Source organism: Maylandia zebra, linkage group LG20 (assembly GCF_041146795.1).
Source record: "Maylandia zebra isolate NMK-2024a linkage group LG20, Mzebra_GT3a, whole genome shotgun sequence".
NCBI classification, from domain to species: domain Eukaryota; kingdom Metazoa; phylum Chordata; class Actinopteri; order Cichliformes; family Cichlidae; genus Maylandia; species Maylandia zebra.
In genome coordinates this window covers 34,015,094-34,035,351 of record NC_135186.1, presented here as the reverse complement: position 1 = coordinate 34,035,351, position 20,258 = coordinate 34,015,094, and the positions used below count along the sequence as shown (strand labels likewise).

Here is a 20,258-nt window from a genome sequence, read left to right as displayed (position 1 = left end):
TAAATTTTTGGCAGTCGGGGGATTGGGGCCCATAGAGGTTTTTTTCTTTGTTTATTTGTCTGTCTTGTTTTGTTTAGAGAAAAAGGAGGCATAAGTTCTACTAATTTGTAACAACTGCGATACCTGCTTCTAATAAAACATATATTTACAAAAAAAACAAAACAATAAGTAGAAACAGTATAAAATATAAGTAGAAATAGTAGAAACAGCACAATCAGACATAAGTAGAAACATTAGAAACAACAGCGCAAGAAAGATAAACAGCAGGAAATAAGTAGAAACAATGCAAACAACAGCAGAAAAAAGTAACAATCAATAACAACAGTAGAAGTAAATGTGGAAAGATTAGAAACATCAGCAAAAATAACAGCACAAGTAACAGTACAAATAGAAACAGTGTCAACAAAAAAGCTCAAAGTAAAAATGAAAAAATGACAAAAATCAATAGAAACAGCAGAAATACCAAAGCCAGAATACGAGCAGATGAAAGAATAAAGAGCAGAGGACGTTCCAGCAGCGCAAGCATGAAGTAGAAACTTGAGAAGCCAGAGGGGAAAAAAAAACAACCACAGAACTAAAAGTAGACAAAAGTAAAACTGAATAAAGACCATAAAATGTTTTCCACACTGATAGAAACAACAGTAAGTCCCTTTTTCCCTGTTTAACTGAACAGTTTGTTTCTGCACGTCAAACTGTGTGTGATCAGCAGAAAAGTTAAAATCTGACAAAATCATTAAAGTGGAGGAACAGAAGAATCATGCAGAGGCAAAAATAACTGATGATGTTAACAGTACACTAAAAAAATTAGAAGTTGGCTTCACTTAAAATTTCACTTAATAAAATGCATGTAATGTCACTGCTTGAAAATTGTGGGCAATACTTGTCTAGTTCACTGAGTATGCAGACCTATGAACTCAATATAATATGAAAGAACTGCTTTATTTGACCTCAGTTTAGCAACTTTTAGATTATATACATTTTGAAGCTGTTATGGATGCTCTAGATTTCTTTTTATGAAGCTAAGAGTACTGCTGTGCACAGACTGTACAACAGATGGGTGTAGCTACCTTGATGTCACCCATTGCTTTCAGAAGCCTTCAGATTAGCATTTCTGTTACAGAAAGAAAGTGTACTTTATTGGTCCCCGTGGGGAAAATCCCTCTCTGCATTTAACCCATTCACTGAGTGAAGCAGTGGGCAGCCATTGGGCGCCCGGGGAGCAGTGTGTAGGGACGGTACCTTGCTCAGGGGTACCTCAGGGTAGCTGTTCAGGGGAATCGAACCCCCGACCTTCCGATCATGGGGCCACCACTCTACCTACTGAGCTATCCCTGCCCTACAGCCATGTTGGACACATAAACTGGCTAACAACTTGTGCAGTTTCATGTAATTCCACAGATAATCCTCGATTCTGAAACCTAGCATAACTAATATTTAGAAAATTAAGTTATTTATTTATTGAATGAGACCCAAAATGTGTCACTGAACCCATAAACTCAACATGAAAGTGTTTACAGAGGTCAAAATTAAAAGCTGTTTTCCACTAGACTTCTATAAAGCCAGAGGTCTTTGTGCAACGACAGCCGGTTCGTCTGGTGGCTTTCATACAGAATCACGATGTAAGGCACTTCTGCACTGGCTTGGTTTTTTCAGCATGGAAGTTACGTCCATGTTTTATGCTGTACATGGTTTTGCACAATATGTGTTAAAGAAAGAAAGTGGCTTTATTAACATTAGAATGATCCAGGAGTCTTAGTCTCTAAATCTACACTAATCTACTGTGACAACTAAGGATGTGAAGGAAATATACTTGGACTCTTGTCTTATACATGTAGAGTTTCTAATGCTAACTGGGTGTCCTGGTACTTTAAAGCCCCCACATGCTTGCAGCAGACAAAATAATCACTTTCTTTTTCTTTTCAGGAGAAACAGTTTTAGGCAACACTAAAAACAAACAAACAGAAAAAAACCAAAAGAAAGTACAAACTGTCGTATCAATCTCAGTTCTACCTGCAGCTTTCGGTATTTCATTAACCAACTCTTGTTGGTTCATAAAAACGTTCATTTTAACTGTGTGAGGACTTGCGGTGTCATGATGCATTTCCAGGAAACTGTTTTCCACCCTGAATCCAGGTGTAGAGCCTCAGACAGCGTCCCAGAGTGAAGCCTAGACGCTGTGTCCCCCACAAGGTATCAACTTAACATAGGTCCCCGCAAAGTTACTTGTACCGACACACACACACACACACACACACACACACACACACACACACACACACACACACACACACACACACATTTATCATTCCCATTCACCCACAGAACTTGATGTATTTTTAACCTTCAGCTCTTCATTCATATCTGCTCATATCTGCCTGCACACGTCCTGTTGTGAGGCATGTCAGGAGGGGGGGGCGTGCTTAACATTTAAACTGTCTGCAGTGAAGCTGCAGAGGGACACAGATCACTGCTCTGTCTTCACTTACTAACATGCATGTGACACATACCGACATGTTCATCTGTCTGTGTATATAACAAGCTTTCCCCAATCAGCTGATTCTGGTCCAGCTTCAGTGTATCCATCCGTCATTATACAAGAAATCGTTCCAGCACATCAACCGCAGTCTTCAGTGTCAGTAGCAGTTCAGTGATGCTGCAGGAAGTGGACAGAACCAAGCTAGGAGTTTCCTCCTGCTCCCAGTCTTTGCACTAAGCTATGTTAAACACGCACAAGCTGTAATACTGACACTAACACTGTCTGCTGTGTAAAGCCTCATATCTGGAGGAACTATTCCTGTCCACGTTAAAGCCTGCAGGTAACATCAGCTGCTTCTCTTCTCCAGCCGCCACTGATCCTCGTGCTGATGGAGGAAATCAGCTGCAGGGGCCTCATTCACAACCGCGGCGAAGGCACAAAGTAAGGAAGGCCTAAACGAGGCACACACTGCTTCCCACGCTAAAATTAGAGACTGTTTAAAAACAATAATTAAAAAAAAACCTTGAGAGGAAAATGTGTGCACTAGTAAGGAAACTCAGACCCATGCAGACAAACATTTTAGACTTTACACTTCATTTGTACCTTGAAGGTCTTGCTGGTTCCTGGTATTAAAAAGGCCCTCAAACATTGCAGACAAGCATTTTAACTTTACACCTATCATCATTATTTGAGCCACTAGATGGCAGCGTCACTGGAACGTACGTGCGTTTGTGGTCTGAGACACAACCATCACAGACGGTAAAAGCAGTAACTTTTCTTTTTTTATGAATTATAAATTCCACATTTACAAATGTTTGAGGAAAGTTTGTTTTTTGACAGACCTTTCACAGAAAAAGCACCAGATCAGCTACTCTGACCTCCTCTGTTCTCTTCGCTCCCTTTTTCATGCTTATTTGAATCCAACTTTACAGAAAAGAGAGGGGGGGGGGGGATAGCGACCCTCAGCCACTCTTTCTCTGCCACGTTGTCTGTGGTTTCCCGTCTCGCTCGCTCACGCCAAACTTCAACACTTTGACTAATGAACAGGAGTGGTGACATGAACCTCGGAGACACACGAACAAACACTTTGTTCTCCTTTTGAAGCTCATTTCTTTGCCGTGACTGGCAGATCAGGCCTGACGTATGTGATGTGTGAGCAAAGACGGCAGCCTGCTCAGTCTGAACTAAAAGCCTTGAATATTCTCAGACAAGTTACAGGTTTTAATCGGCCCCCAAAACCCCCGAAATGACCCAGAGAATAAACATAAAACTCAGGAATACAGAGGACTGGACATAAACAGAAGCTCTGGCAAAAGAACGAAAGGACTATGAATACAAGAAGAAGTGTTGGGTAACAACAGGAGAAGACAATCAGGTAATCAGACACAGGAAGTAAAACCAACACGGGACATGAAAGAAAACTAACCCTGAAAAGTAGGTTAGAAGCAACTCTAAACAGCAACAAGCATAAACTAGAACTGAAGCTTAATAAAAACTTCAGAACTAACAGTAGAACAGTAAATAACTCCTGAATAATAAATAAATCTAAAATCCAACAACTGAAGCTCAAAATGAATAAAATGATAAAGTAAAATCAGGAATCAAAAACCAAACCTAACCCAACGAGCCGAAGCCTAAAGCGCTGGAAGAGCAGGAGAGCTGCACGCAAATTAAAACATAATAATAGTGAACAGGTATACAACACTACAACACCACCACAAAAAACAACTTTGGTGGACTGCAGAGCGGAGTCGCGTTATCAGTCCATTAAATATGGCTCACATACACCAAAGTCTTCGAGCTCAACTTCATGATTCATTGGTCAGAAATGGACAAAAAGTCATAAAACTTAGAAACTATGATGGTTAAAAGTTTGTTTTGTATTGTGAACATTTCAATTCAATTTTATTTATTTCTACAGCGCCAAATCACAACAGTCACCTCAAGGCGCTTTATATTGTAAGGTAAACCCTACAATAATACATACAGAGAAAAGCCAACAATCATTAGACAGTACTGCATGAAGATGTAAAGTATCACATCATATTTGACCTCAGTTTTTCAGGGTTTTTTAGTAAAAAATAAATAAATAAAAAAATCACATTGATAATGCAGAGATCTGAAAAACTCCCAAAAGCTGATATCAAATATAATACAGTTTGCATTGCTTAGGCCAGCGGTCCCCAAACCCCGGGCCACGGACCGGTACCGGTCTGTTAGTCGTTTGGCTGCAAGAGTTGAGGCTCCGGTGTGAAATTTATGGTTTTCAGGGTTTTTAATCATGATTAAATCATTATTAAATCATGACTGGTGATGGCAGCTACATTGTAGCCACAGCCACCCTGGGGCGCACTGACAGAGGCGAGGCAGCCGGACACTGGCGTCACCGGGCCCTCTGACCACCACCAGTAGGCAACGGGTGAAGTGTCTTGCCCAAGGACACAACGACCGAGACTGTCCAAGCCGGGGCTCGAACCAGCAACCTTCCAATTACAAGGCGAACTCCCAACTCTTGAGCCACGATCACAACATCTTTAAGGCCAGTCTGTGAAAATATTGTCTGACATATTCCGTGTTGGTTTGGGGACCGCTGGGTTAGATTACATTTAAAAAAATATAACCCTATTCCATTAAAAGTATATACTGGCGTTAGCTGCACTGGCGGAGGGTTGTGCTCTCAGACTGCTTCTGGTTTGTGATGCGTTTGAGATGCGAATGATCATACAGGAAGTTGTGATGCGCAGGTCCAGAGTTTGAAGGGATAAGATGAGATGGAGATGACACTTTGCTGAAATCGTGTAATCTTTCCATGTCATCTTCAGCTGATCCAGTGATTTCCTCACTGATTACAGCTCCAAGTATTTTAACTGTCTCACAGTATCACTATCAGGAGGTCCATCATTGCGTCCAGTCCTCTTCTTGAAAGTTCTGCTGGGACCTAGCCGTCTTATTGCTGCCTCATACCCAGCATGCATTTCAACATTAAATAACCATCAGCTGGCGGTCTTCGTTAGATAGACGGTTAAAAGAATTTCGTTAAAAACTTAGAGTCAGTATCTGCTTGACGTACTTCTCGGATGTGTTTGTCTGTAGAAACATTTCCAGAAACAAAAACTTTGTGTTTGAGAACTCTTTCATGGTTTTCGTGACATCAAAGGAAGGTGATAGTTGTCACAGTCCACGCAACGAATTATTCTTTACATGTACATCAATGTCTGTGTACACTGTAACCAATGATCTGACAGAGATTTCTCACTTAGTAAGAGATGATTTGACCTTCTACGTGAAAACGTCAAACATCCTCCACGGTTCAGATTTCGCCACCACGCTGCGACCACCTTTCACAGACATAACGCTGCTGTTTCAACCGCGTTTGCAGTGACACACGTAAATTCATTTAGGAAAATAAAAGCGCAGCCACAACTCCAGATTGCAACAGCAGGTTTGTTTGATTCATGCAAGTTTCTGCAGATGTTGTGCTCTAAACATGAAGTATTCCCTCAGAGTGCAGCTGCTGCATCCCTTCACCACTGCTGGGAAAATCTCTCATGATCGTCTGACAGCAGAATGAATCATTACTTTAGCAATGAGTTCCGCATTAGCTCTGCAACAGCTACTGCAGCAACTCTGGGACCCTAAACGGGGTTCATCAGACCGGATCTGGACCTGTGGGAACCCTTAGGATACTTCCCATCTTTGTGTGGACTCTCAGTCATCCCACTAAGCCTGAACCTGGCTCTAACCCCCCAAAGTCAGGCCTGAACTCTCAGGAGAGGCCCAGATTAAGGACTGGACCCCGTGTCCTCAGAGCGATACAGAAAACAGTTGACACGCCGAGCTGCTGTGGTTCTGTTCCCCTGATTCAATTATTCTACAAACAGCACCACATGACAGCTTTCAACCACTGAAACTAAACGTGGAGGTGTCATGTGACCTGTCTGACCTCAGCTTCACCAGAGAGCGAGCGAGCGTCACGTTTAATTAGATTGAGTCTAATGTAATGAACTATGTCTCTCTGACCTTCAGCCACAAACCTCTGGAATCCCAAAGACCTGAGCATGAACCACATGCTGCTTTAGTCGGTTGTTCGTGGGCAAGTTTCATAAAGCAAACAATCAATAATACAATCAAATCAGCTCCCAGATAACGAGGCAGCAAAGCAAACACAGCCTGAGAGAGGGGGTGTCAAACATGCGGTCTGGGCACCAGAACGACCCGCCAGAGAGTGCAGAGCGGCTCACTGGATACGGATCGCTTTGCATAGTGTGGCAACAGTTGTATTTTAACCCAAAACATGATATTTCTCTAACCTAACCACGTGGGTTTAATGCCTAACCCAGAATATTGTTAATCAGCTCATATCAGACCAGATACATGAAGATTCGTATGCAGAAACAGATTCTGTTGCGAGACTGTCCGAAAAACTTCACATGGTGCATGACAAGGAAAACACAGATAAGTATAAAATAAAAATACTGAACTATAAATGTTGCACCAGCTGCAGGACAGTATAACTGCACAGAATATAAGCTAGTTCCTGGACGCCTCCCACATGGAGGCTGGGGCAGACCCAGGACATGCTGGAGAGATTATGTCTCTCTGCTGGTTTGGGAATAACTCTGTGTCCCACCGGATGAGCTGGAAGAGGTGGCAGGGGTGAAGGAAGTCTGGGCTTCCCCATTAGACTGCTGCCCGTACCCAGATAAATGGCAGAAAATAGATGGATGATCTACAACATATGATGGATATTTAATTGTGACGGCTTTCAGAGTGTGCTGCTTTATGTTTAAAAATAAAAGCAAACTGTCATACTTTTGCTGCTCAGAGATTAGAGCTTTTATGTTTCTGTTTGTTTAAACAGACGAGCAGAAAAATGAAAGTAGAGGCAGGACATGGAGCTGCAGAGACCAGCCGCAGCATCGCACCAATCACCACCATGACTGTAACTTTCACTGCGGGCAGCAGCGATGAAGGTTAAATAAACTCATCCTGCTTTCAGTGGCCATTCAGTGAGTCTCTACAGCCATGGCTCAAGTTTAAATGACAAAGAGACAAACACTCAGGCTTCTGACGGCAGACCTGTGTGATGTCACAGAGATGACATATACCTAATATGGTCATCTCAGGAGCAGAAGCCCCACCAAACACTAAGGACGCCGTGGTAATTTAGCGCTTTGTGAATCACCTTGTTGGTGCAAAAATATTATTTTGTGCCTCTCAGATGTGTTATCTTTGGGGGTTTTTCAATAAATGTAACTAAAGAAATGCAAACAAACTGTGTTCTTGTGACAGGCAGAGAAAAATATTTCAAAAATTTCCAGAATTTGGTGTAATGTGCTGGAGCCAGACCCTGAACTTCAACAGGTAACAAACTGATGAGGAGTCAGTCTGCAGAGTCCGTTTGTACCTGTTAATGTTTCTACAGGAGAATCACCATGGCGATCTCATCTAAGTTTCTTTGTGAAGGTTTTCATCTTTGCTTTGCGTTCATACCTAAATACTAAGAGGAAGCGCTTATGCGTGTCCTTATTAGGACACGTGACGGCAGCCAAAGGTTTATATTGTTAAGTGCTGATTATGACACAATTCAGGTCATTTTACGGAGAAACTGGAAAGTAATGTAACAAATTACTTTCCCCAGTGAGTAATTAAAGTACTGCATTACTTTTAAGAAAAGTAATAAGTAATGTATAATGGCTTGAGTAATGATCCCAACAATGCTGATGTGTAGACACATCACTGGTTCGTCCATTGAATTGGTGACTTTTTATGCTTGAATGAGTCACAGGTCAGTGTTAAGTGGTTCCACAAACAAACAGCCTCTGAAACTGGTCAGGTACAAGGATCCGACTGCAAATAACTGAGAAAGTCCAAAGGAAAAAGTTTTAAATACTTTCAGAAAGCCTGGAGAAGTACTGTTCAGAACCACTTTTTTTAAACTACAAGGAAGAAATTTTGGCTCACTGGAAGCAAAATGTGAAGAAATGAGGCCGACGCAAGACTTCTGCACAGCACTTTAAAAATTCCAGATATTTTATCTTCTCGGAACCAGCTGCTGACACCATCCCTATAAAAATGTGCAATTTCTGCTGAGTTAAAGGCACTTTTTGTAATTACCCTCTGCAGAATGCGTCAAATAAGATTAACCTCCAGGGGGCAGCATTTTACCAGATGTGTTTACAGATGTGTTGTTTTTTTCCCCCCTTCTATTCTTTTGACATTTCTTTTTACTTTTTCCTCCATTTCCTTAAGAGGCTTTGGCATTTCCCACGCTGCCACTTTAAACAATGTTTATGATGACTCACCTGTAAAGGTTACGGTGAATCGCTGCACCATCTTGTGGTACAGTCTGGCATTACATGAAAGTACAGCCCAGCCCTAGTTTAACTTCAGCTCATTGCTCAATAACACAACATGCAGACAGAGCTGTGGTTAAATCTGGAAGCTTTCAAACATTTTAAAAACACATACATTCACAGTAAGTGCCTTTAAACAAATACACAAAAGCTGCAGTGCACTCACCTGTCCTGCAGGTGGCGCTGCGGCTGCCATGTGGTGGCGTGTTGAGGTGGTAGGAGAACCTCATGGTGCTGAACTGACTGGAGAAGGAGGGAGCAGGAGGAGCAGGGAGGCTGAGCAGAGTGCTGCGAGGTCGGTTCAGCTGCATGCCTGCACAGGTACGTCACTGCACACCTGTACGCAGGTCAGGGTTTATTCAGTTCATTCTCCACTCATGAGATTTTTCCTTCTCTTTTGTCTTTTTATTTTAAAATATGAGTGTTTGTTTTTGAATCAGTCACTTTCTGCTTGTTCAGAGTCAGTTTTGCTCTCAGAGAAATCCACACAGGCGCACTCGGCATCGGTTATCTGCTTCACTCTTTTCTCCATTCAGGAAAATGAACTTCAGCTGCGACTCTCTGGTGGTTCACTCTCTGGCTGAAGCCATGTGGAGGTCAAAAATGTCTCACCCTCCTTCATCCTCCCCCTCTCGCTCCCATCTTTTCCTCTTTGTCACTCTTTCAGGAATCTAAACGTTACCAGTCTCCGTGCCTCCATCTCCACGTCACGTATCCGCAGAAACAATCAGAGGAATCCGGCTGATGTGGTTTTCAGATTAAAAACCTTCCCCGGGTGTGCCGACTGAGGGTTTCTGTCAGTTCAGCTCCTCCGAGATAAAGCTGAGGAACAACTTTTGAGGATCCAGAAACCTGAAATCAAACGTCTGTAGGAGCTTTAGAGCACAATGTGCAGACTCAGCTCTCCTCCTGCTCGAGTGCCTCCACTTTTTCTGATTTCTGCTCCTCCTGCTGCTTCGGTTTGACTCCCTCTGAAGACTTTTTGCTCCTTCTCTTCAGCGTCAGTTTGTCCAAACAGACAGACAGACAGACTGGCTGTCGGTTGGCCGTCTCTCGGCAGCTCCAGGCTTTTGTGTGAAAGTCTGATCTGAGCTGCAGACCGACACCACAACTCCTCCTCCTCCTCCTCCGTCCAGACATCTGATCCCAGAGCAGCTCCCCTCCTCCCTCTCTCCTCTCCCTGTGGTCTGGTTCTCATTTTCTCTGTTTTCTGAGGCTGAAATTTGAAGCAAAAGGAAAACTTTGGAGAAAAATTCCAGCAGGATATTTTAAATTTTTCCCCTTTACCAACACCAGAGTCTGAGCTCCACTTACTCTCCACCACTCATGACTCTGCTTTTTCTCTTTCTAACAGAAGCACAGATTCAAGTTTCAGGATGATGTGAGCAGCAGCTTTCAACCACCAGGGGGCTCCAACCCTTCATTCCACATGTCCCTGCTGCGCTCGGAGCCTCAGTCTGAGATCGTAACAAAGGTCACATTTCAGTGGTTTTAAGATCCGTCCACAGACGGGAGCAGACTCCCAACATGTCAAAACATTTTCTTCAGGCAGAGCAAAGATCTGCTGCCACCTGGTGGGACATGCTGACATATTTAAATATCCTGCTTATTATTTTGCTTGATCAGCTTTCCGCAGCATATGCTGCTCTGGCCTCTTTTCTCATGCTCTGTCTGAAAGCCTCTGTTTTAGCTCCCGTCACTTGAAAGGACTGAATCTGGTCTTTTTGGACTCTTAACTGGGAACTTGAAGCTTTAAGTGCTTTTTACCCATCATGCACACACATGGGTTTCATCATCAGTGTCGTGCATGTGGAGTCAAACCACTGACCATCTCCATGAAAATTGCCAGAAGAAAGTGGATCACCCTATGATGTCCATTCATTCTAAACTATGCCCGGGTAATGTCAGGGGTTCTCTTGTGTGACCAACAGTAGCTGTTACTGTGTCTCTGTATGGATGCTGGTGCAGCGTGTGAATGACACACAGCCAGGACACACTGAAGAGATCATCTCTTGGCTGGTTTGGTATTACCAGATGAAAATTGCTTCTGTTTCTGCCGGTTTACCATGTTGGCTAAGGTACTGCACTCCACACCAAGTGTTTTTTTACTGTTATGAGTGCAGTATCACAAAGCTGTGGATTTCCCTCTCATCTACCTTAGAGACTAGATGAGGAGCTCGTTCAGGAGAGGAAGAGTAGAGCTGCCAGCAGCCAGATGAGGTGGTTTGAGAATCCTCCGAGGCGCCACCCAGGTGAGGTATTCCAGACATGTCCTAATGGGGATCGGGGGGTGAGGTGTCTCTGTTGCGGACCCAGGACGCGCTGAGAGATTAGATCTCTCGGCTGCCTTGTGAACACCTCACTGTCCCCTCAGACGAGCTGGAGGAGACGGCTGGGAGGAGCGAGGTCTCGGCTCCTCAGCTTAGACCGTTGCTCCTGCAACTGTAGCCATACTTGACAGTTTGGATGCACTTAAGCACTCAGAGCGGTGAATACAAGTAACAAAGTATGTGATTTGGGACACAACATGTGAGTTTATCAAAACTCTGAAGTTCAACACAACCTTCGTACCAGAAACTACCTTTGCCAATTTTTTACATGCACTAAAACAAAAAACAAAAAACAACGTGTGTGCCGTAAACTCCAATCAGCTTCATCTCAGAAAACATTTCAAAAACAGACATTTTACATCTCATCACTTTGAGATGTTTTTTTGTTTTAAATCTAAAAACATTTTATTTAAATTTACGAAAACAGACAAAAACAAAAAAATAAGTAAAATTATGTTTCCAGTAGAAAAATGAGAACATAAATGATGAGTCAGTGAATGTCCGACCTTCTGCTCCTCAGGCTGTAACGAGGCTGAACATCAGGGTGGTGATGAAGAGGAGGACGGACAGGAGAAGAGACGCGAGAGCAGAGGTCAGCATCACAACAAGGAGGGAAATCATGTTTCTAATGTTTACATCACACAATATTCCTAAAATGTCCAAAAACAAAATGTTTTTCCAAAGAAAATGTAAAAACACTAAACATCAAAAAATGAATAAGAATAGTCAAATCAGGCCCACAGAACGTGAACATAATATTCTGATAGTTGATGTCATGTTTAAGAGAAAATAAAACGCGACATAAACTCTGGTTTCTAATCGATCAGATTCACAGCTCGTCGATATTTCCCAGTCCGTGTTTGCCTCTGTGAGTTTCCGGGTTTACAGAATCAATATTTAGCTTTGAAGAATTTTGGTTGTTTAACCCTACAGATCAATACTCGATAATCAGCCCTCCCTACCTGTTTGTCGTCCACCAGGATGCTGTACACCAGTGGGGAGGAGGGGGGAGACCGAGGACGGCGAGAGGATGAGCGACGAGGACGCCTGCCTGGACTCTGACGCACTAAGGCGTTGTGGGAACCGTTCCTGAGGGTGGAGTCGGCTGATGAGGCGTTCTCAGTGCTGCTGAGGATGCTGTCGCTGCTCCAACCTGCAGCACAAAAAGACGTAGAAGAAGAAACCATGTGGACAGCTGTGCCACATCTGCATCTCGCTAATTAAACTCAAACTGTTTAAGTTTGAAGCTAATTGACTAAACTAACTCTTTAATTATAGATTATTGAGATGTCACAGCTGACATACGTAACACCAAAAGCAGTTACGATAAACTCAGCTTAAACTGACTCTAGGTTCACTTTCACACAGACTTCAATACAACTTCTGAGTTATTTCGCCCCCTGCTGGTCATCAAGAAGGATGGTTTTAGGCACATCCACACCCGCATCACTGTTTTAGACACAGAAGCTTCAACACCAAAGAGCCACAACAGCCACAGCGCAACTTCAAACAGCTAATAAATCGAGTAGTTTTGTTCTTGATATAAACAGAAGACAGAGTCAGTGGTGCAGAGATAACAACTTGCTCCTGAACACCTCCCAGGCAAAAGAGCTGATCATCGACTTCAGGATGAAATAAATCAATAATTAAGCCTTTAATAACGAGCAGGAACTCCGTGGAGAGGGTCACAGACTTCCAGTTTCTGGGAGTTTAGATCAAGGACGACCTGAGCTGGGCCAGAAACACCACAGAGCTGTTTAAGAAGGCATCGCAGAGACGCTACATCTTCCAGAGGCCGAGAGATTTAAAACATACTGTTCTGTGTGTGCTTTTCCCGTGGGACAGAAAAAGGGACATCATTGACACTGGACGTCCTCTCGCTACTCTGGAGGAACCTGCGTAGTTACTGCTGTCGGAAAAACACAAATTCAACATAATAACATGATAAAGGATCAATCTCACTGTTAGCATCAGACAGTGTTGAAGTGTCCTCATGAATGTGCTCTTTGCACTAAACGAGTTGTGTAATTTGGGAGAATGGAGAAAGATAGTTTGTCTCCTTTGTCTTTATCTCTTATATAGTTTAATATCATTTATACACCATTTTTATTATTGCTGCGAGTGATCATTGCGCTCCTGATTGCACTTAATTTCACTGTACACGTTACAGTGACACTAGAGTTATTTTATTCTTTTGTTGCATCAGTATTTGCAAACCAGAAGGATTGCAGAGGAGCTTAAATGGCACACTTTATGTGACGTCTGCCAGCTGGATGTGTATCAGCTGAGCCTGAACCAATGCTACAATGGCCAAGAACAAAGTCGGAACTTATTAACCATTTTCCTTCCTCTGTGAGTGTGCAGACTGCAAATCCAACTGCAATCAGATTCAGTCCTGACACAACACAGACAAAGACAACTTTCTCGCCCTTTGGCAGATGGATGGATGGATGGATGGATGGATGGATGGATGGATGGATGGATCAACAACTACTGACCGAAGTGCGAGAGGTTCGATGGGTCTGAGCCACCGGTGGTGGGATATATGTCCTCCCTGTCTTCCTCTTCTCTTCTTTCCTCCTTCCTCCTCAGCATCTCCTCTCTTCTTCTGCTCTCTGATCTCATCTGGAAAACACGACACAGCTGATCTGGAACCAGTGGAACGGACTCAGAGCGTAACCTCTCCTCTGCTAGCAGGCGTGTACACCTGAACTGTCTCCTGATGTTCTCACCTTCACAGGAAGCTGATCGTCCTCTGCCGTCCTCCGTCGCTCCCCTAAACTCTCTGCAGACAAAGTTTTCTCTTCAGTAAATTATCTGCGCCAATCAAACTCACTGGAATCTATGAAAACCTCCAACCAGTTGAAGGCATCCACTGTGACACCACCAACAGCTAATCGAGCACCACCATGTTGGCTTTTTTGGATCTCAACATCCCGTTATGCATTCATAAAGAAATCACAGAAATAACCTGGGTGGCCTTCATAGTGCCTACTTCCATCTTTTGTATACAGTCTACAGTTTTCCCAAGTGTCTGCCTGCTGGCTGAACTCACCTGCATGCTGCAGCGCCTCCTGCAGGCTCCTCTGAGTCTCTCTGAGCTGCTGCAGCACCTGCAGACTCTGCTGCACCGGGTCCCTGTAGCGCACACACACCACCAGCAGAACACACACTCCAACACACACCATGAATCGCCTCAACGCACTCACGTACACAGTGAGCAGCTCCTGAACGCAGGAAAGAGTGATGAATGTGTGCATCATGTCAAAGGTTAAAGCATCAGGTGAAGCTCAGGTGAGCATACTGACCATGTGTTGGTGCTCAGGATTATCAGAGCTCAGCACAAACTGGTAGATCTTTCTCTCCAGGTAGAAATTCAAACATACTAAACTCAACAACACCAACCTAAACACACACACACACACACACACACACACACACACACACACACACACACACACACACACACACACACACACACACACTCTATCAGTTACACGTTAAAACCCAGCTCTGTGCAAAGGCGGGGAAGGGAGGTGGCGTTACCTGGCTCTGGAGGAGCGTGGGGTGGAGGTGATGAGGAAGGAGGTGCAGAGGGCAGCGGCGTTGTAGCAGCAGGAGCTCAGGCTGCGAGTTTCCATCAGAAGGAAACTCTGCAAAAAGGAAACTCTGTTGAAGAGTTCGGACAGCGCCACCTGCTGCTCCCTCGAGGTGCTGCTGAGCTCTGAGAACACCGACCGCAGACCTGAGCAGGGGACAGGTGGAGAGAGGCGGAGGAAGTGAGTCTTTCAGGTGCTTGAAACATTTCGAAGAGGTGTCTGTGTGTCTCAGGCCATCAGTGTGCGTTTACCCCGTGTTGAGTCTCTGAGTGTGACTCTGAGCTCCTCGCCATTGGACAGGATCGCCTTCTGCGCCTGCAAGGCAGCTCTCTGGGCCTCGATCAGGTCCTCAGCCATCAGCCTGGTGGACTGAAGCTGCTCGGCTACACCTGCCGAGCTCTCAGTCAGCCTGACACACACGCACACACATCTGTTACACACACATGCACTTCCTCACCTCAGCATGATGTCATCTGTGCTTGCTCACCTGTAAATGGTGTTTTCTGCTTGGCGCTGCCAGGCCTCAGACTGCAGGAAGTGGCACATGGAGTGAGTGTGTGTGAAGAACTCTGTGTAGCTGTTAAACGCCACTGTGTCCATGCCAGCTGTACATCTGCTGACCTCTGACCCCTCAGGGCATGCTGGGAAATCCCTGCCTGAGCTGACAGATGGACAGACACAGGTTATGGTTAAACTGAAGTATCTGCGAGGCAGCCATGATGACAGCTGGTTTAAACCTGTAAGGAAAGGTGACTCGATGCCTCCTACATTACTTCCTTTAGCAGAGGATACAATGGACTATCTTTTATCAGAGGAAAGGAGATGATGCCATCTGACAAACTGAAACTTTGAGTCCAAACTGATCATTCATGAAAGACTCATCACCTGTGAAGCACTTTGATGTCTGATGTTATAGAAGATCAAAATAAAGACAAGGGGGTATACTTTTTGAAGTGGTTGTGGCCTTTGGGGCACAGACGTCTCTGATTTCTTTATAAAAGGAAAAAGTTTACCTCTTAACATCTGCCAGGTCATTGGTAACACACCCACGGTTTGAGCAAACTGATGCCTCAGCTTTAAATGATAGTGGTGGTTGGGTTAGTCACTGAGGTGAGGTTTAGGTTTAGGCTTCCACCTTAAAATAATTTGAAGTAGCGAGTGAACCCAGGAACCCCAAACTAAAGATCCAAACATATCAAAGTACATATGTACTCCCCCTTTACAGAGAAATTTAGCCTGTTGGGAAGAAATAACAATTTAGGATATTTACAGATTTAGAATATTTAAAAGCGGTTCTGGGATTTCCCTCGTTTTTTTTTCTTCCAGCTGTACTGCAGCTCTTGAATCGGCCACATGATGGAAGTAAACGAATGCGAATAGGAGATACAAACCCAGAAAATAGCAGAGTGCTACAAACACCAGCTGCTTCTTTTAAATGCAATCTAATCAAAAATATGATTTTGATCGGGATTATTTAATAAAGGCTCGCAGTGCAGGACAGCAGCGCGAGGAAACACCTGTTTTCCCAGTTGTTACCTGCTCAGGTGACAGTGGGTGAACCGCAGCGCGATCAAGCTCTGGCTCTCCGACGTCAAGTCCCTGCAGCTCGCGTCCAGGTGCTCCAGAGCTCGCGCCCAACACTCTCCGTACCGGGACTGAGCCGCGAGGGTGCGCACGCGCCGCAGCTCCATCCTGCCGCGCTCAGAATCCGGAGCCGAGGAGGAAGAGGAGTGTCCGGGACCGGCGGAGAGTCCGAGCAGAACCGAACCACTCAGCAGCAGCAGCAGCATGTCAGCACGAGCTGCCATCCTCACCTGTCTGCAGGTCGACCATCAGCCAATAAGAGAGCGGGGTTTTTACCCGCATGGAGGTTAACGGGAGGTCACGAGATGTGAGTTTTCTGATCAGTTTACCTTTGATCCAAACAGACGAAGCTCTTTATTTATTTTGAGTACACTTTGTGAGAGTTTGTGTTGTTGGTACACAACTTATTTAAACTTTAACAATGAGACTCTTGTACTCTGAAACTCACCCACAACACCATCACGTCATCATGGGTTCGATTTTAGCCCTCAACCTGAAAGCATTGGACTTTTGTTATCACCCCTCTGGCCTGGTGGTGTGGACATCCAACTGCGTGAAGCAGAAATATTGTCCTTAAGGCAGGGGCGTATGCCGTGGGACGGGTTGGGGACCGAGAATAGGTAAACGCCGCTCCCTCCACAGGAATTCAGAATATTTGATAAAAAATTCCCATCTGGGAAGCAAAACTTTATCATGGTGGACAAGTTTGCAATCGTTTCTCTGTTTGGCGTCTTCCAAGGTAAACTGGTTCTGTGTGTGGTTCAAAAGACCCTCTATGAAGAAAAAGCTGGACCACTTCGCCCTGCCCGGTTAGGGTTACTGAGGACCCCCCCCCCCAATTACTGATTAATTGATGTCTATATTACTTTAATGTTGTAGCTGAAATAATAATAATAATACATTTTATTTAAAGTTACCTTTCAAAACACCCAAGGACACTGCACAGAGCAAATAAGACAGGCATAAAAACAGGAAATAAACACAATAATAAAATAAAGTTTAAGAGCATGGAGAAGTTATATAGAGTAGGCATCTTGAACAGGTGGGTTTTGAGGGTGGACTTAAAAAGAGGGAATGAAGGGATGTTTCCGAGGTCAGGGGGCAGAGCGACTAAAAGCCCTGCCCCCCATGGTAGTAAGACAAGACGAGGAGGATCTGAGGCACCGGGATGGGATGGAGATCTGTACCAAATCAGAAAGGTATGGTGGGGAGAGAGAATGAATGGCCTTAAATGTATAAAGAAGTATTTTAAAATTAATGTAAAGTTTAACTGGGAGCCATAGGGGGTAGGGGTGATGCGGTGGTAGAGGGAGTCCTAGTAATAATACGGGCAGCAGAGTTATGGACACGTTGAAGCTTATTGATGGATTTTTGTGGCAGGCCAAATAAGAGTGAGTTACATGGACGAGAATGACAGCGGCATGCTGAGTGAGGAAGGAGCGGAGGCGATTGATGTAACAGAGTTGCAAATATGCTGAGCGAGTGACATCATTGATGTGCGAGTCAAAGGATAATGTACTGTCAAGAATGACGCCAAACAGATTGAAACTGACGAGTTATTGATAGTAACAGAAAAACAGTTGGATAGCGATAATTTGGAGTCAACCAGGAGAAGTTCTGATTTGTGACTACTTTGAGTAAAATGAAATGATTTGATTATTCACACTGCTCTGTAGCTTTATGTATAATATTACTGCACCATAGATAGAGATTATTATTATATTTTATTATCTCCAATATCTACAAAATAAAAATAAATGGTATGGCGCATGAGGAGCTGTGCTGTCGTGGCAGCGCTTGCTTGGTAAGGTCTCTCAAGGTCAGTCTGATGGTGATTTAAGCAAACTTATTAAGAAAAAGTCCAAGACCTCAGCCTGGAGCCATGGGTGCCGTCCAGGTTCTGCCCAAAAGAGTCCCATTGGGACATGACCACTGTGCCACCGACCCCATTCTGGCTACACTTCTGCTTACAGTTTGTGTTCAAACTCATGTTTTTGCTCTTGGACTCTACTGGAGCAGCTTTTCATGATCCAAAGTTTTTAAAAGGTCCTTATTTATGTTTATTTTCTGGGCTGTGATGCAGTAAATTGGTCTCCTCTCCCTTTAAGATAACTTTACTCTGTTTGGCTGCCACTCACAAACAGAAGGTCTGCACAGCAGGTGGGTGGGGCTTCTCCGATCTCTTTATCATGTATACAAGAATAGGAAACAAAAACTGTGTTTAGAGCAGTCTGAAGGTTACTTGTAAATACACTAATCTCGTTCTTTTAAATTTTGGTCACGAGTAATGTCGACGTCCAGCATCGCAATAATAAGAAGGAACTTGTGGAGAGAAACCTGAGAGTCATAAGTAACTGGACATGAAATTACATGTTTATTGGGGAGCTGTGAGCTATTAGAGCTCAATCCTCAGAGAGCATCACTCAGTATGAGGAGGACAGACGAGGGCAATCATGACTCAAGCATGACTCCGGTGACGGAGGAAGTCCCCAGATGACAAAAAGCCAGAACATCACAGAAATTAGGGAAAGTCCAAGATTGCAAAATCGCTGCACATGCCCAGGCAAGCTTACTCAAAGTAGTCAGAAAATGATGTGGTTGATGCTCACTTATGCACTATTTTACTGTTTGCTGACTGAACTGGAGACATTTAAAAACAAACAAGACAGAAAGAATGAGAGTTAAACCAGTCGCTCTAACCTCGAAATGAAAACATCTACAGTAGTTAAACTGAAATCACACCTCAGATATTTAAAGGTTAATTTTCTGTATAAGTATTAATTAAATGCTTCGGGAGTTTATAAGTAGTTTTATTCGAACCCTCGTAGTTTTATAAGCATATTTTATATTTCTTTAAAGTAACTAAAAACTTTTAATAAACTCGAATCTCGGCTGTCTTTATCTCAGGTCACTCCTATGTATGACAGAGAAGCTGTTTTTGATTTAGACGGCCCTCAATCGACACAGGTCAAAGGTCAGATGACAGAGGAGATCTTGCTCTTTAGGCTGAAAAAGCCAGGGCTTTTGCTCCATGAACTTTGTCTCTCAGGTTGCACAGTGTGACATCACAGACTGTGCAAACAGCCGAATCTAACGAGGCGTGATGTCAGCAGGTGGTCTGAATCCGGGCTCGCAGCTCTGCTCGGTCACTCTTCCCTTCCAGGTGAAGACTGCGACGTCTCAAACATCAGAAGCTCGTCTTCTCTACAAACATAGACTGCTCCACACGTGGCTCCTTTTAGCTGCTGCTGTGCAGCAATAAAACTAAATGTTTAGGTTTATGTTCTATAATCTAACGGTCCAAGTGTTTGTTTTACACAGCTGTGAAGGCGCCGTTAATGCTGAATGACATGTAAAAGTTTCAGAGCAGGGGGGTCAGAAATACAACCAAAGAGCCGGCTGAAGGAAGCGTTGAGTTACAGGTTGCTCCAACCCAGGACTCTGAATTATTGTTACTTTCACAGCTTTTTGTTTTGTGGTTGTCCTCATTGGGATTTTTAATCACGTTTTGTAAATACATGGTTAATTCATTTTTAAAAACTTACTTCTTTAAACTGAAATACATAAATAAATGTTTTTTAAATAGCTTATTGAGCAGCATTATTACTAGTGTAGTGGAAGTAGTCTGGGTGCTTTGCAGCGTTATGAAGCAAACAGTACAAGAAAGGAAGTCCTTCACTGGTGAGCAGCTAAAACCCAAAATCGAGTAAGAAGATTGTTGCAACACAAGGTGAAGGCATCAAATTCAAAATAAGCTGTTACCAGATTTCTCAGGTTTAACATGTGATATGTCCTGTATGTGCTCTTTGGAGTGATAGGATAATCGACACTCCTGCAAGAGCCACTGTGAAGATGAGGATGTTTCAGCCATTGGCTCCTCGTCCTCTGAGGTGTTTGTGTGAAAAAGAGAAGC

At 43.8% G+C, this 20,258-nt stretch overlaps 2 protein-coding genes and 1 long non-coding RNA gene across 3 annotated transcripts in view; 1 reads left to right on the top strand and 2 right to left on the bottom strand.

Annotated features, from left to right (window-relative positions):
- The window catches only part of fgd1 (FYVE, RhoGEF and PH domain containing 1), a 41,561-nt gene extending 30,792 nt beyond the window's left edge, over positions 1 to 10,769 (bottom strand). Inside the window, exon 1 of the mRNA XM_004568161.3 lies at positions 8,999 to 10,769. Within this exon, the coding sequence (XP_004568218.2) occupies positions 8,999 to 9,143 (145 nt within the window). The 5' untranslated portion in view covers positions 9,144 to 10,769. The remainder of the gene's footprint in view (positions 1 to 8,998) is intronic.
- LOC143414255 (uncharacterized) lies at positions 10,704 to 11,755 on the top strand. Its single transcript, XR_013094766.1, has 3 exons — positions 10,704 to 10,910; positions 10,994 to 11,084; positions 11,683 to 11,755. It is a non-coding gene; the product is annotated as an uncharacterized LOC143414255 (long non-coding RNA).
- LOC101477056 (uncharacterized) lies at positions 11,348 to 16,648 on the bottom strand. The gene is made up of 10 exons (XM_004568159.6): positions 16,298 to 16,648; positions 15,249 to 15,422; positions 15,013 to 15,170; positions 14,709 to 14,907; positions 14,471 to 14,567; positions 14,218 to 14,389; positions 13,895 to 13,947; positions 13,661 to 13,787; positions 12,125 to 12,315; positions 11,348 to 11,694 (listed from the first exon to the last, which is right to left on the bottom strand). The coding sequence occupies exons 1-10, from the start codon at positions 16,567 to 16,569 to the stop codon at positions 11,653 to 11,655; spliced, it is 1,485 nt and encodes a 494-aa protein (XP_004568216.3). The 5' UTR covers positions 16,570 to 16,648; the 3' UTR covers positions 11,348 to 11,652.
- Between the last annotated feature and the right edge of the window lie 3,610 nt (positions 16,649 to 20,258).